Here is a 16,704-nt window from a genome sequence, read left to right on the forward strand (position 1 = left end):
AAGACTGTCATTTCCTAAAAAGTGTGAGTGTGACAATTTTCTTGACTCAGATAATTAGCTAATCTCCTCCGGCCGTCGCCTTTGTTAAATCTCATTTTTATTTAATACTAGGATGCCAAAGCTCCCTTTGTATATTTTCCTCTCTTCTTCCTCAGTCTCACAAACCATACACTTTTATGGCATCTTCTTCATCTTCTTCTCGTTAAATGATGCATTAAGTTTTCTTAACCTTTAGAGGTGAAGACACGGGCCTTAACTCAATATTTAAAACTCAAATTGACTAAACCAATCCAAATTACATTAATTAAAATTAACCCAACATGCCTGGTTGATAGGTTTAGTTAAGGGGTAATAGGTCAAGGACAAGGCTATATGCATGAAATTACGATAGATGGGTGTGTAAAAGTTGGGGTCCTATTTGCCGTCATGTTAGTTATGTGAGTGCCGAATTTGAATATGTTCAATTTTTATTAATAATTTTCATTTATTTGTATCTTTGGACGGACAAGATCAAAATAGATGCTATTAATGGTATAAGCTTGATTAAGTCTTCTTTAGTTTTAGTCTATTAATTTCTTTTTTCTCTTTTTAAAATTTGAATTTATTTTATTTTTTAAAATAATTTTATCTCTATTTTGTTATTTAAATATTTGATTTATCTTAAATCGTTTCTACTTGTATAAGTAGAATTATCAATGAATAATGCGTATTTTTCTTCCCATCCTTTTCAAAACCTTATATAATATATAAAGTCAAATATCTCTAAACTAAGAGTCGGAACTTAAGTACAAATTATTTTAATCTTAATTATATATGTTCAATTAATCCCTCTGCTAGCTCAACACAACCATTTGCAGATTTCATTTGAACTGAATGAAAAAAGAGAAAAAGAAATGATTACATGTATTGCTATCTACAATGAATGTGTTTTTTCGCTAAGAACAAGAAATGACTTATATTAACTTAATTTCTTTGAATTATTATTTAATTAATTATAATTAAATAATTAAAGTTTGAAGGGAAAATTAAATAATTAAAGGTTTTTCTTAGGTAGCCATGGGGTCTTTGTTGCCCATTATGACCCATAGGTCATCGGCGACAGTATAAATCGCCTTGATGTGAGTTTAAAAATTGCCTTTTTCTTTTCTTTTTTTTTTTTGTTCCGATTAGAAAGCAACGCTTTCAAAACTAGAAAAAAAAAACTAAAAATAGCCCTCCTCGCACCTCTCATGCCTCTTTTCTACGGAATCCCAGCCAGCTCGAAGGAGCCCGAGGGTCTTCCAGAGTTAGAGAAGATCTTCGATAACAAAGGGAGGGGACAGGACGCTGGTAAAAAAGGTATTTTTATTTTTTGTGCTTTTCAAAAATAAAAAAATCACCTTTTTTCTTTTAAGTTTTTGTTCTTCGTATTTTCTCTATTTTTTGATTGCTTCATGTGAAAAAATACATGGCTGTTATGGCTTTTATAGCCGAATATGTTGCATTAGACTATTATTTTTTCATTGTCTTTTCTACTGTTTCTTCCATTTTTGCTATTCATTTTTGCTATTTTGCTCTCTATCTTCTTTCATTCTTTCTTTGCAGGTACCTATGGTCAACAACGACGACGGGAAGTGGACCTTTGTCATTTCGGTGCAATGGTGGCAAGGGCGCGCCAGGCCTCGGGCGATGAGCACATTGACGTGTGGGGCACGGCGCAAAAGGGGAACTGGGTTTTAATTTTTTTTTTTGAGAAAATTTAGATTTTTTGGCCACTGGGTCTCTCTTTGTATTTGATTTGTAATAATTCTTTTAGGCTCTCGGGCCTTGTAAATAGATTATTATTATTATATATATTTTTTTGTTGTTTTATTACTGAGCCCGGGTAAAATTGGGCTCTTACACAGTACTTGAAGCTTCGGACCAGAGCATCAAAGTTTCATTGAGTATCAATTCACACTCAGATTCCTTGGGGGATGTCTTGCTAATTGGTTGATCCTTCATGTGAAGGATATCATTTTTCGCGAATGTCTTGCTAAGCGCACATATTTTTACGCTTTTTAGGCTGAAGATTTAGCATTTTGCACAATCCTCGAGTAAAATGGTGCATACTAGAGTGGACAATAATCCAGCTTTGCATAAAGGTATATTGCCAAATCCTATTTTTGTAATTTCAAGATAACTTTTGAATATAGTTAAAAAAGAAAAAGAAAAAATAAAGTTAGGGTTATCCACATATTTTATAAATTAGAGTGGAAGCTTAACCCCGAAGAACTTAAAATTATTTATTAGCTAAATGGTTACTAGTGATAGTTGTTGCTGGCACATAATTAAAATGATTTTTAATGCAGAAATCCATGGTTTGATTCATGAATCTTGATGGGGGGTTTTTGGTTTAATATTCAAACTCAAATTGATGTTGAACTTGTTGCAAGCCTGGATATATACCAGATATTCATGCCACCTGTAAAGAAAAAATAATAAGGTTTCAATATTCATCAAAGACGCAGTCCAACAAAAAACGAGTTCAATCTCATTCCCATCTAATAAGAAGATACAAAAGATGATGCTACTAATGATTCTTGTCATTCTTCTTCCCGTATTTCTTCTTCAAAAGTACCAAAAAAAGAGAAGCCCAGCAAAGGAAAGCTCCCATGGTGTATCTCATCAAGTGAAACATCAAGTTTTCTTGAGCTTCAGAGGTGAAGACACACGCCTTAACTTCACCAGCCATCTACTCAAAGCTTTGAAAGATACGGGAATTAATGTATTCTTCGATGAAGAAACTTTGGAAAGAGGGAAGCAACTTTCACAAGCACTTTCTCGAGCTATTGCAGCCTCAAACATCTCAATAAATATATTATCATTAGATTATGCTTCTTCAAAATCGTGCCTGGCTGAACTCTCTGACATCATGGACTACAAGCGCACTCAAGGACATACTGTTCTTCCCATTTTTTATCATGTTGATCCTTCCCATGTTCGGAATCTTGGTGGAAGTTTCAAAACTTCCTTTGATGATCATGAATCAAAAAGGCTACGTCAGGTACAACGATGGAAAGCTGCCTTTGTTGAAGTGGGAAAATTAAAAGGGAGGCATATAGAAGGAGGCAAATTTGACAGGTAACTATATTTTTCTCACCTTCTTATATTTGACTTATCTTTGTTTTAGATTTCATATAAATTTATTGTTTGTTTGTTTGCTAGACCTGAAACAGAGTACATCAAGGATATTATTGAATATGTTATAAAAATGTTGATGAGTAGCAAATCTAGACATGTTTATGAAGAACTGGTCGGAATAGGATATCAGAAAGATGCAATTTCGAGGCTGATTGAGCAAAAAGGCAGCCGTGTAATAGGACTCTGGGGAATGGGTGGTATAGGCAAAACAACCCTTGCTGATGCTGTATATAAGGAAATGTCTCCAAAGTTTGAAAGCTGCTGGTTTCTTCAAAATGTTAGTGAGAAAATAAAAAAACAAGGAAAGGAATCTTTACGAAATGATCTTCTCTCCAAACTGTTAAATGAAAAAGATATTCGTATAGATACTCCTTTGATAGGATACCCTTACCAAGGGAGGCTGAACAATAAAAAAGTACTTCTTGTGCTTGATGATGTTAGTCACCAAGACCAAATAACTATTATGGGTGTTAGACATTTTGGTGATGGAAGTAAAATCATTGTAACATCTAGAGATAGAAAAGTACTTGAGAATGGAGAAGCTGACCAAATTTATGAGGTAAAGAATTTAAATGAGTTTGACTCTCTTCAACTATTTTCCACTTGTGCATTTAAGCAGTCGACTCCTGATGCTGCTTTTCGAGACCTATCGATAAAGTTTGTTGAGTACACCCAATACAATCCACTTGCTCTAAAAGTTTTGGGTTCCCAACTATATAAAAGGTCTAGAGAATATTGGAAAAGCGAGATGGATAAGCTAAAGGAATATGGCCAACCAGAAATTTCAAATATTTTGAAGAGAAGCTTTGATGAGCTTGATGAACAAGAAAAGAATATATTCCTTGATATTGCAATCTTCTTCCAAGGGGAACCCGAGGAAAATGTAGAAAAAATTCTAAGTAGTTGTTATAATGGCGCAAAGTCTAGCATTAGAAACTTGATCGACAAGTGTCTACTAGATATCACACCTCTTCCTATTTCTTTGCGTGATATGCTTGAAATTCGCAGTAAGTTTCACAAGAGAAAAGAAGAAGAGATTGCAAGTTCCCCTTATAGAGGTGCATTAGATGATCGAAGAAGTAGTTTCTTGGATGAGATTCCGAATTGTATTTCTATGCATGATATGTTTGAGCTGATGGGCAAGGACATTGTTCGCCAAGAATCTAGAGTTCCTGGAATGCGCAGTAGGTTATGGAATCCTAATGAAGTAAAGCAAGTGCTCAGATATAATAAAGTAAGTATTAATTGTAATTATGTTTCTTTTTATAATTTTTATAATTTTTTATATATTTTGTGTGATTTTTTTCTATGAATATATATATACACAAAAAAATACCATTAAAACCATGCCCATTACACCAACCAAAAGAGCAATCAGAAATCACTTCTAGTCACCATAACCCATCTCGTGTAAAACATTTACTAAACCAAATCACATCCCATTGAAATCAGGATTATAAAAATTAATTATTTGTATTTAGTTTTAGTTGATAGAGATAGAAGAAGTACTTACAACTCAACTTCAAACTTCAATAATTCAAACTATTTTTAAGTTAATTCGATAACCGAATAATTGATCAAACTCAAATTGATTAATTTAAATTTTTTTTTTGTTTTTCAAGGAGAAAATTGAATTTTACTCAACCTACCTAAGTCATTGATCATTATGTTCATGGTATGTAAATAAAGATTTTATTTTTAAATAATATTTAATAGAATTAATATTTCTCACACAGTAAATGTATAAATCTATACGGTAAACATCACTATTGGTCATGTAAGTATTAGAGTGTTTTGTTTTAACCACATAACTATAAAAAATGAATTTCATCACTGAGGTTATTAACATCAATTTTTTTATCATTCCTCCATTATTAATTATTAATGGAAGCATGATAGGTCTTTTTTTAATTGGAATAATAATAAATTTAGCTCTCAATGTTTGTACATTTTTATCAATTTGATAAAATGTATAAACGTTGAGGACTAATTATTCTTATTCTAATTAAAAAGGCACATCATCATTATTTATATTCTAAGTTCCACCATTAGAGAATCTTACATCCTTTATATTCTCTCAAATTTATGTGCTCTAATTTAAAATTTAGTTAAATAATAAAATTCACCAATTTGATTAATTAAATTTTCTTTTCAATTATTTTTATCAAATGTTAACCCTAATCTTAAGTTATTACATGGATCTATTAAGGGTTTTATTAAATTAATTAAATATCTAATGTATTGCTTTATACAATAAAATTAAACACTTTTTAAATCTAAAATTTCTTGAAATAAAAAAAGTATGCTCAATTAGTCTAAGCCTTCCATGCAAAAGCATGTTGGCTGATAAAAATGCCTTGATCAGGCTGGTTCACTTCCATACCAAGGAAGTATGTCATAATTCCTAGGTCTGTCATCTCAAATACTTCCAGCATTTGCTCTTCAAATTCATTGATCAGTTCATCTTTGCTTACAGTCACAAGTAGATCATTTACATAGAGTGACACAATCAGTAAGGTTTCACCTTCTGATCTCTTCACATAGAGTGTGGCTTCACTTACACTCTTTTCAAATCCAAGCTTAGACAAGTAGGTGTTTATTCTGTCATACCAGGCTCTTGGTGCCTGTTTCAGGCCATACAAGGCTCTCTTTAATCTATAAACCTTGTCTTCTTGTCCTTGGACTTAAAAGCCTTCTGGTTGCTCTATGTAAATTTATTCTTTGAGAAAACCAATCAAGAAAGCTGATTTGACATCAAGTTGATGAATCTTCCATTGTTTCTATGCAGCTAAAGCAAACAAAAGCTTGATTGTGTCAAGCCTTGTTACTGGAGTAAATGTCTCCATAAAGTCAGTGCCATATTGCTGACTATAGCCCTTCACCACCAACATTGCCTTGTGTTTGTTCAAAGAGCAATCAGAGTTGAATTTGGCTCTAAAAACCTACTTGACACCTATGACTTTCTATTGGTCTAGTCTATCAACCAAGTCCCATGTCTCATTCTTCTTGATCATTTCAAGCTCAGCTTCCATAGCCTTTCTCCAGCATTTGTCCCTTGCAGCATCTTCATAGCTAGATGGCTCAACTATAGCAACATTGCATCTATGCTAAATGTCAGCAATGGTTCTGGTTCCTCTCCCAAGAGGATCACCGATGTCTGCATTTTCTGGTCTATTCTCAGCTAGCTCTAGGCTGATGTCAAATTAGTCTTCATCAAACTAGCTTGCATCTGAACCTTCCCAATTCCAAAACTTCTCCTCATCAAATTTGATGTCTCTGCTCACCAAAATCTTCTTTTTTGAGGGGTCATACACTCTGTAGCCCTTTTTGGTACTGCTGTAGCCAACAAATATACCAGAAGCAAACTTTCTCTCAAGTTTAGTTCTACTTTCAGCTGGAATAAGCACATAGCACACACATCAACAGATGGTTTGAGTCCATGCCAGGCTTCAAAAGGTGTTTTGTCCTTCACTGCTCGAGTTGGAAGCTTGTTGAGCAAATATACTGAGGTATTGACTGCCTCAGCCCAAAATTTGCTTGAAAGTTTGCTTTGAAATAGCAAAAATCTGGCCATATCCATCACTGCTCTATTCTTCCTTTCACAAACTTCATTTTGCTGTAGAGTGTAAACAGTGGTTAGCTGATGATGGATCCCTGCCTGCTCACAAAGCTTTTGAAACCTCTCAAACAAGTATTCAGCCTCATTGTCAATTTTCAAGGACTTAATCTTGCAACCTGTCTGGTTCTCTACTAATGCCTTAAATTTGCCAAAAGCTTCAAAGACTTCAGACTTCTGTTTCATGAAGTAGACCCAGAAAAATCTGGTCAAATCATCAATGAACAGCACAAAATACTTGCTGTCATTCAAAGAAAAGGACTTCATTGGTCCACAAACATCAGAGTGCATCAGCTCAAGCCTTTCTCGAGCTCTTCATGCCTAGTTCATTGGAAAAGGCAATCTAGATTGTTTGCCGAGCTGACAAACTTCACAAACAGTCTCCCTTGCCTCAACTTTGTACATATCATCTACCAAATTCATCTTATGTAACAGATCAAGTGATCTGAAATTAGCATGGCCTAGTCTTCTATGCCATAGGCCAGTATTATCAACTAAGCTTGTATAAGCTTTCTTCTCAAGTTGGTTCACATCAAGCTTGAAACATTTGTCTACCATGCCTACAGTAATCATCTCCTGGTCAGGGAAGTCCTCAATAACACATGAACCATTCTTGAAAATTAGAGAGTACCCTTTTTCAACTAACTGACCAACACTCAACAGGTTCTGATCAATGTCAGGTACAAAAAGCACATCTGAAATGACTCTGAACCAGTGTTGATCACAACATTCCCTTTGCCTTTGGCTTCAATCAGACTCCCATTGCCTATTCTGATTTTTTAGGCATAGCTTCTGTCAAGATCTTTGAACAGGCTTTCATCAGCTGCCATGCGATGTGTGTAGCCACTATCCATCAGCCAATTGCATTTGACCTTGCTTGTGGTAGCAAAGCTTGAGGCTGTGAAAACATGCTCCTCCTGAGCTTGAAGGTCCTCAGCAGCTTGAACCTGAATCTGCTGCTGTACTGGTGCCTTTGCTTTGTTTTTACAAACTTTCTCAACATGGTCAAACTGCTTACAGTTTCTACATTAGATGTCTGGCCTAAACCAGTAATATTTTTCCAAGTGTGTGGTCTTTTTGCAGTAGACACATGGTGGATACCTCCTCTTGCCTGAATCCTTCCTTGGTTTGTCCCTCTTGTCAAGCCAAGGCTTCTTTCCTTTCTGCCTTGTGTTGGAGCTTTCTTTGGCCTTTGCTTGGAAGGCTCCTTTAGGATGATCTTCCTACCTGTTGGCCCTTCTTTACTCCAAAGCATAAAAAGAGTTCACCAATTCTACAAGGAAATGGTTGTCAAGTCCCTTGAATTCTTAAGTGATGAGATTTTAGACTCAAATCTATCAGGAAGAGTGGTGATGAACTTCTCCACAACTCTGCTCTCACTGAAGTCTTCACCAAGCAACCTTATGCTGTTGACAGTGGCCATGATCCTGTCTGAATATTGCTTGATGCTCTCAGATTTTTTCATTTTCAGGTTCTCAAAATCTCTCCTCAAGTTAATCACTTGTTACTACCTTATTTTATCTAATCCCATAAACTCCTCCTTCAGCCTCTCCCATGCTTCCTTAGGTGTGCTGCAAGCCATGATTCGAGTGAAGATTACATCTGTCATTCTATTTTGCAATCAGGCCAAGGCTTTGTGCTTCTTTGTGCTCTCCTCAACATGCTGCCTCATCTGAGCAATTGTGGGATTAGCCCTCAATGGAGGTGTCTCGAAATCATTCTCAACTACACTCCATAAGTCTTGTGCTTGAAGGTATGTTTTCATTTTGACTACCCAAATGTGGTAGTTCTTACCAGCAAACACTGGAGGTGGAGGTGGAGGTAGAGTGAAACTCATCCTACTGAAATAAGTTTAACAGCTTCAAACTCTTGCTTCTCGTACTTTTGTTTTCTCAAAAAATAAAACAACCAACAACAAAGGCCCCCCAAGACTTAGGCTCTAATTACCATTTGTTGGAACATTGGCAGCAACATAAGCAAGAATGAAAACAAAAGCCAAAGAAGGAACTGAAAAATGAAAGAAAAAGTTTGAACAAAGTTGCAACCAAATGAAAATCATTTTCATTGATTGAAAATTCAAAAAATATATAAGTTACAAACATGTTTGACAGTTACCTAATAGTTGTAACTGCTCCCACTAATACTAGACAAACATAATCTTTGAATTACAAGTAAAAGTAAGCTAAATTACAAGTAAAAGTAAGCTAACATTTCAGCTATTACATAAAATACCAATCAAAAAACTAATCCAACTAGATTATGATCAAATTACAATCAAACTAAACTAAGTTACATAGAAATAAAATGAACAAAATGGTCCAAAGCTAGCTGCTGCATTCGGTTTTGCTCCTTGCTGGTCTGCTTGTTGAGCTGCTGGTCACATGTTGCATTGCAGGCCAATGCTCAACAATAGCTTTATTGTTTAGTTTCCAGCATTGGTCTTAATACTCACTTTATTTGCTTGCTTATGTCCTTGGTATTTGTTGTGCTTTTTACTTGCTAGTTTAATGCAACGTAACATATGTTAACCAAAACAGAGTGTCAATAGAGAATGGATGGTAGATCTTTGGAGATGCCATTATGTTTGGAGTTTTACCTATAATAGAAAAAAGAGGAGCAAGTAAGCTTTTCAAGAGCTTCAATTTCTTCCGATGAATGCTTGCTTTATGTTTGTGCATGAACTGAGATATTGAGGCAGTACTGCAACTTGTCAACAAATTTGCCTTCTTGATCTTATTCAACATTGAGCCAATGCAAATTGAAGCCATTTCCTAAGCTCTTTCTGCTTTTTGAACCTTCAGAGGAACCATATGCTCTTCGGCAATTTAGCCTTCCTTGAGAGGTAATTTACCTTTGTTTCATTGTGATGTTTGTTTCATTGTTGAATTGAGCCTCTATTTATTTTCTCATTATGAAGGTGATGTGCGTATTTTGTTGATAATTCGGACCACCAGATTTGATGTAACCAAATTCTACTTTAATGGAAATGTATGATGATTGGACGCAAAAATTAACCTTTTTGACTAACGAAAAAGGATAAAAGAAATAGCCTTTTTCTGGGATAAGGCAGTGGAATGGAAGTTTCACGTTCTTCTAAAAACTCTGGGGACATCTAAAAACGTAAAAAATTTATATATTAAATACATAAATAATCATATTTATTTAATATAAAAATAAATTAATATATTTTTTTTATTTAAATTAATTTCTCTTTTTCTTTTTTACACTTGTTCTTCTTATAATAACACCACAATCCAAGCAAAACTCACTGTACAAAATTAATATATATTTTAATTTTAATTTGAAAATTTAATTTTAAAGTAATATAATTAAAATTAATTGCTAGTTGAATATTTGATTCAGTATTCAAACTCAGGGATAAATACTAGAAAGTTCATGCCACCTGTAAAGGACTCAGTCTAATAAAAATAAGAAGGTAGCAAAGATGATGGATATTTCACTCTTTATCTTCTCACAAAAATACCAAAGATGATGCTACGATCATAGTTCTTTTCATTCTTCTTCTTCTATTTCTTCTTCAAAAGTACGAAAAATGGTGCATCTCTTTTGCCTCAATTGCACAATCCATACTCTTTGACTTCTTCTTCTCCTCTTTTGCCTCAATCAGACAATCCATACTCTTTTGCTTCTTCTTCTTCTTCTCTTTTGCCTCAATCAGACAATCCATACTCTTTGGCTTCTTCTTCTTCTTCTCGTCAAATGAAGCACCAAGTTTTCTTGAGCTTCAGAGGTGAAGACACACGCCTTAACTTCACCAGTCATCTACACAAAGCTTTGAAGGAAAAGGGACTGAATGTCTTCTTCGATGAAGAAAAACTAGAGAAAGGGGAGCAACTTTCACCAGCACTTTCTCGAGGAATTGCAGCCTCAAATCTCTCAATCCTTGTTTTATCTAAAGACTGTGCTTCTTCAAATTCGTGCCTAGCTGAACTCTCTGCAATCATGGACCGCAAGCAGACACAAGGACATATTGTTCTTCCCATCTTTTACCATGTTGATCCTTCCCATGTGAGAAATATTGGTGGGAGTTTTACAACATCCTTTGAAGAGCATGAATCGAAGAGGCCAGTTGATGAAGTTGATGAAGTGAAGGGATGGAAAGCAGTCTTTGCTGAAGTTGGTAAAAAGGGTGGCATATAGGAGGAGGCAAATTTGACAGGTAACTATATTTTTCTCACCTTCTTATATTTGAGTTATCTTTGTTTTGGATTTCATATATCTATGTATATTTATTTATTTATTGTAGCTAGACCTGAAGCAGGGTACATAGAGGAAATTGTTAAAAAAGTTATAGAAAAGTTGAGGAGTAGCAGATCTAGACATGTTTCTGAAGAACTGGTTGGAATAGATTATCAGAAAGATGCAATTTTGAGGCTGATTGAGAAAAAAGGCAGTCGTGTAATAGGACTCTGGGAAATGGATGGTATAGGCAAAACTACCCTTGCTGAAGCTGTATATGAGGAAATGTCTCAGAATTTTGAAAGCCGTTGCTTTCTTCAAAATGTTTGTGAGAAAATACAAACACACGGAAAGGAAATTTTACGAAATGATCTTCTTTCCAAACTGTTAAATGAAAAAGATATTAAAATAGACACTCCTTCGATAGGATACCCTCACCAAGAGAGGTTGAACAATAAAAAAGTACTTGTCGTGCTTGATGATGTTAGTCACCAAGATCAAATAGCTATTATGGGTGTTAAACATTTTGGTGATGGAAGTAAAATCATTGTAACATCTAGAGATAGAACAGTACTTGACAATGGAGCTGACGAAACTTATGAGGTAAAGAATTTAAAAGAGATTGACTCTCTTCAACTGTTTTCTATTTGTGCGTTTAAGCAGTTCAATCCTGATGCTGATTATCGAGACCTATCAATAAAGTTTGTAGAGTACACCCAGTACAATCCACTTGCTCTAAAAGTTTTGGGTTGCCAACTATATAACAAGGGTAGAGTATATTGGGAAAGCGAGATGGATAAGTTAAAGGAATATATCGAACTAGACATTTATAAGGTTTTGAAGACAAGCTTTGATGGGCTTGATGAACAAGAAAAGAATATATTCCTTGATATTGCAATCTTCTTCAAAGGGGAACCTAAGGAAAATGTAGAAAAAATTCTAAGTAATTGTTATAATGGCGCAGAGTCTAGCATCAGAAACTTGATCGACAAGTGCCTACTAAATATCACCCCTCTTCCTATCTCTTTGCGTGATATGCTTGAAATTCGCAGTAAGTTTCTCAAGAGAAAAGCAGAAGAGATTGCAAGTTCCCCTTCCAGAGGTGCATTAGATGATCGAAGAAGTAGTTTCTTGGATGAGATTCCGCAATGTATTACTATGCATGATATGGTTGAGCTGATGGGCAAGGACATTGTTCGCAAAGAATTTAGAGTTCCTCGAAAGCGCAGTAGGTTATGGAATCCTAATGAAGTAAAGCAAGTGCTCAAATATAATAAAGTAAGTATTAATTGTACTTATGTTTCTTTTTATATTTTTTTATATATTTGTAGATACCATGTATAAGGTAGTAATCCCTAGAGAACACCAAATACCTGAACGAAAATCGCCAAAAAGAAAAACAAAATAATAACAACTCAACAATATATATATTTAAACCAAATCACATCCATTGAAATCATTATAAAGATTAATTACTTGTATTTAGTTTTAGTTGATAGAGATAGAAGATTTACTTACAACTCAACTTCAACTCCAATAATTCAAACTCTCAAATATACTCTCAAATTTATGTTTTAGTTTTATCAAATGCTAACCCTAATCTTAAGTTATTACATGGATCTACCAAGGGTTTTATTAAATTAATTAAATATCTAATGTATTGCTTTATACTATAAAATTAAACACTTTTTAAATCTAAAATTTCTTGTAATAAAAAGTATGCTCAATTAGTCTAAGCCTTGTTTAATTTCTAATGAGTGATTTAATATAATGGCTTATACTTGTTTCTTGTTATTAGGGAACAGAATGGATCATAGGAATAAAGTTAGACATGTCCCAAATTGGTAAACTACAGTTATGTTCTTCTGTTTTTGAGAAAATGCTTAATCTTAAATATATCTACTTTTATTTTCCTCCATTTATTGGAAAGCAACGAAAGACGAAGTTATATGCAGATCAAGTTGGCGATGTATCTCTTCCTGATGAGCTAAGACTTTTCTGTTGGGAGTATTACCCATTTAAATCTTTATCATTAAGTTTTGATCCGAAGAATCTTGTTGTGTTGAAATTACCTCATGGTGATATAGAACAACTTTGGAATGAAGATGATGATCAGTTAATTTTTTCATACTTTCTTCATTCAATAAATTAAAGAAGTATACTAAATACTATAATAACTTTTTTTTTTTTTTTATACTTAAGTAAGTAGACAATGCTTAGTAATAAAACTATTTTATATTTTCATCGCGCAGGATCTTATTAATTTAAGGAAAATTGTCCTTACGAATTGCAAGAATTTAAAAAAGATCCCTAATCTATTAGGAGCCGTGAACCTTGAAATCCTTTGCTTTAATGGGTGCAACCGTTTGGTTGAACTTCCTGGCTTCAGTGGTTTGGCATCTCTCAAAACGCTTCAGCTTCATGGATGTTATAATCTTAAGAAGTTTCCCGAGCTCCCAAATGATGTTTCTTTCTTAGATTTAGCAGAAACTGGAATAGAAGAAGTGCCAGATTCAATTGAGCATATCGCTGGACTTGAAACATTGATATTGACAAAATCAGAGGTAAATAAAGTATCAAGCAGAATTTCAAAGCTAGAATGCCTTCATTTTCTGGATCTTAGTCATTGCCTAATCGCCAAATTCCCAGAAATTCTACGAAGACCCGAAAAACCTAAAGAGCCTGAAGAGTTCCGTCCATATTCATCGAAATACTCTTTCTACCCTCTACCGAGACCCGAAAAACCTAAAGAGCCTGAAAAGCCCCATCCATGTTCATCGTCATCCTATTTCCCCCACCCTTTACCAAGACCCAAAAAACCTAAAGCGCCTGAAGCGAAAAAAGCGCCTGAAGTGAAAAAAAAAAACGCCCCGTCCATATTTATCGTCATCCTATTTCCCCCTAGCTCGTCGGATAGTTTATAAGCCCCCTAAAATCCTAAAGTTTAAAAGCCTTGAATATTTGAAAATGGATCATTGCGAGAGTCTTAAATTACTTTCGGAGCTTCCACCATATTTGCGGTACTTGGATGCACATGGCTGCAAATCGTTAGAAAAAGTATCGTTCACACGTCGAAATCGAGATCTATATGAACTCTATTCTTTTTACGGTAAAGATGAGTTCTTTATGATATTCTCTGATTGCTTCAGCTTGAATCAAGTTTCAATTAAAAACATTGAAGGAAATGCCATGCAAAAAATTGAATCACTTGTAAAGAAATGGGGATGTAAATATGATTATGGTCCAAAATCATTGTTTTGCTGTTTCCCAGGGAGCGAAATTTCAGCCAGTAAATTCAAGTATCAGAGGATGAATTCTTCGTTGAAGTTGAAGATAACCCCAAACGAGTTTAGTGGGAGCAGGTTCTTGAGTTTTGCTATCTGCCTTGTGGTTGATCTCACGCATTGCCATAAATACAACAGAGATCTTCGAGGTATCTGTGAATACCAACTAACAGCCTTCGACGGTTCTTATGAAAAGTTCGAATGTGAGTGGGATTACAAGCTAGATTTCGAGTTACATCGGAAGTACATGGGTGACCACGTGTTGATTCTATTCAGTGACAAAATGATTAAAAAGGACGAAGATTATGTGGAGGCAGCATTTGAATTTTATATAAAAAAATGCTACTACGGCGAAGCTGAAGTTGAGGATATCAAGGTCAAAAAATGCGGTGTTCATGTATATTGTGTGGCTGAAAACAACACAGGTCCAATTAGTCCCTATACCATGAAAATGTGAGGACTCGATCATCGGTGGCTCATTCGAGCCCTCCAACGGGGCATCAGAACTCGACGTTAGCGCTAGCCATGAGGGAAAACAGTAAAATCACTAGAGACAAGGGAAATAAAGGGGGAAAAAGGGGGAGGAAATTTGTTCATGACTTAAAGGGTTGATATTGCATCTCTTTCTTAGGTGCTAAGGTAAACTTTCCACCTATTCCCTATTTATATATATATATATGTTAATTTGAAAGACTGCTTTGTTTGAGACTGGTTTTTCTTATAATAACCTATGCTTTTATGATGGTGTAGGTGTTTGTTGTGGTATATCTTAGACTACAAAATGAATGGTCTCTTCAATTTTCCCTCACTTTCAATGCAATTTTTTTTTTGGTTATGTTTCTTATGCATATCTTTTACAATTATATGACTCATTATCATCTGTAAATTTGGTGGTCTAAGATGTTGTTTGATAATTCATTAAAAAATAAATAAATGGCCTGAAAATTAATATTATTTTTTTTGTTTTACTTTTTTCGGTAAGCTTATTTTCTTTGTTTTAACATTTAAAATTTGATACTATGAAAGGGTATGAAGATGGAAGTGATTGGTGTAAGCAAATCATATGAGAAAAACAGAGACCCAAGAGAGAATTAATGGCAGATCTTTGGAGAGGCCATTATACTTTGAGCTTTAGCTATACAAAAGATCAGAGGAACATGTAAGTTTTTAATTTTTTCTACTGAATGCTTGCTTCACACTTTTTCTTGAACTGAGATATTGAGACAGTACTGCAATTTGTCAACAGATTCGCCTTGTTTCTGGACCTACAGAGGAACCCTATGCTCTTGAGAATTTAGCCTTCCTAGACAGGTAAATTACCTTGACTCATTGTGATTTTTAGCATCCTCACCTCAAGACCATCTTTTCCCCAGATTTCTTAATGGATTTGTATGAATTCAGAATTTCCCAAAGTTGTGGGATGAACACACATGGAGCTGGAGGTTACTTTCAATGGCAACCTCTCGATAGTTTTCACTATCAAGCTAGATTGGCGAGATTATGTTTTTCCCATAGAAGAACCCAAAAAACACTAGAAAAAGAAATGTAAAAAATTCCAAATGATTTGGGTTTAGTTTGAGTTGGTTTCATTTAAATGGTTTTTAATGCAGAAATTGATGGTCTGATTCATGATTCTTGATGAAGAAGAAGACAAGAATTATGAGGAGGCATCATTCAAATTCTGCATCAGAAATTTCTATATCTATCATGAAGAAAATAGCATGAAGAATATATTAAGGTGGAGAGCTGTGGTGTTCATGTATTTTACGTGGATGCAAAGAGCGATAGAGATGTTAGTGAATAGAGACTTGCTGAGAACAAAAGAAGCTTTAGCCATGATGGTGAAGAAGGGGATGGAGGTCTTAAAAGATTGAAATAGTTTGTATTTCTTTCCATCCTTGTCTCTGCATTTGAAGAGTTTCAACTTCTCAATTATGTCATTCAAATGCATAGGTAAAGGTTTCATTTTCATCTCATTTTTTCATATTACCACTTTTTCATTTTCAACTTATAAATTAGTGACAGAAAATGAAGTGCTTTAATTAAATAAAACCAACCAGGATGAATCTAAACTTCCTCTGCTTTATAAATTACTTGTCTTCTAGAAGGCTCTTTACCATACTGAAACCTTGTAGTTCCACATTGTAAATGTTAAAAGCATAATTTATGAACATAAAATTGGAAATTTGTTCAATAGTTTGTGATAGTTGCTTTTTTTTTTTTTCCTCATCGTCATTCCCCTGTTGTGTCCGTGTTCTTTTGTAGATATAGCATATATTTTCCAAGAACGAAATTCTCCATATATATTAAATAATTTGGAGGAAAATTGAACGGCAACTGGTTTCAATACAGTAACAAAATGATTCTGCTTTGGAGTTGGTAAAATATCCGTAGGGGATTTTGGTGGGTACCAAAGTAGATATTAAAATTCGTACTTAATTC

General features: G+C 34.5%; 1 protein-coding gene across 8 annotated transcripts; it reads left to right on the top strand.

Moving 5' to 3' along the window:
* The first annotated feature begins 2,213 nt into the window (after positions 1 to 2,213).
* On the top strand, positions 2,214 to 16,456 carry LOC108473063 (disease resistance protein RUN1-like). Of its 8 annotated transcripts, none has more exons than XR_008272649.1 (5): positions 2,214 to 3,102; positions 3,187 to 4,396; positions 15,289 to 15,421; positions 15,509 to 15,573; positions 15,873 to 16,456. XR_008272649.1 is itself a non-coding variant. In XM_053020593.1 (3 exons), exons 1-3 carry the CDS (start codon positions 2,543 to 2,545, stop codon positions 5,969 to 5,971), a joined length of 1,791 nt encoding a protein of 596 aa, XP_052876553.1. In that variant the 5' UTR covers positions 2,214 to 2,542; the 3' UTR covers positions 5,972 to 6,514. The 8 variants fall into 8 exon arrangements, 3 of the variants coding, with proteins under 3 accessions (XP_052876553.1, XP_052876552.1, XP_052876554.1); XR_008272650.1 differs by lacking the exon at positions 15,873 to 16,456 and adding an exon at positions 15,664 to 15,703; XR_008272651.1 differs by lacking the exons at positions 2,214 to 3,102; positions 3,187 to 4,396 and adding exons at positions 14,077 to 14,901; positions 15,013 to 15,050.
* Positions 16,457 to 16,704: the final 248 nt, after the last annotated feature.

Source organism: Gossypium arboreum, chromosome 10, assembly GCF_025698485.1.
Source record: "Gossypium arboreum isolate Shixiya-1 chromosome 10, ASM2569848v2, whole genome shotgun sequence".
In the NCBI taxonomy this organism is placed as follows: domain Eukaryota; kingdom Viridiplantae; phylum Streptophyta; class Magnoliopsida; order Malvales; family Malvaceae; genus Gossypium; species Gossypium arboreum.

What these genes read in the sequence shown, in the direction of transcription:
- LOC108473063 (XM_053020592.1), top strand. Translation starts at nt 2,543, where the DNA reads ATGATGCTACTAATGATTCTTGTCATTCTTCTTCCCGTATTTCTTCTT. An exon ending in GAAGGAGGCAAATTTGACAG is followed by an intron (nt 3,103 to 3,186) that starts GTAACTATATTT and finishes TTTGTTTGCTAG; the next exon opens with ACCTGAAACAGAGTACATCA. An exon ending in AAGTGCTCAGATATAATAAA is followed by an intron (nt 4,397 to 9,315) that starts GTAAGTATTAAT and finishes TAACCAAAACAG; the next exon opens with AGTGTCAATAGAGAATGGAT.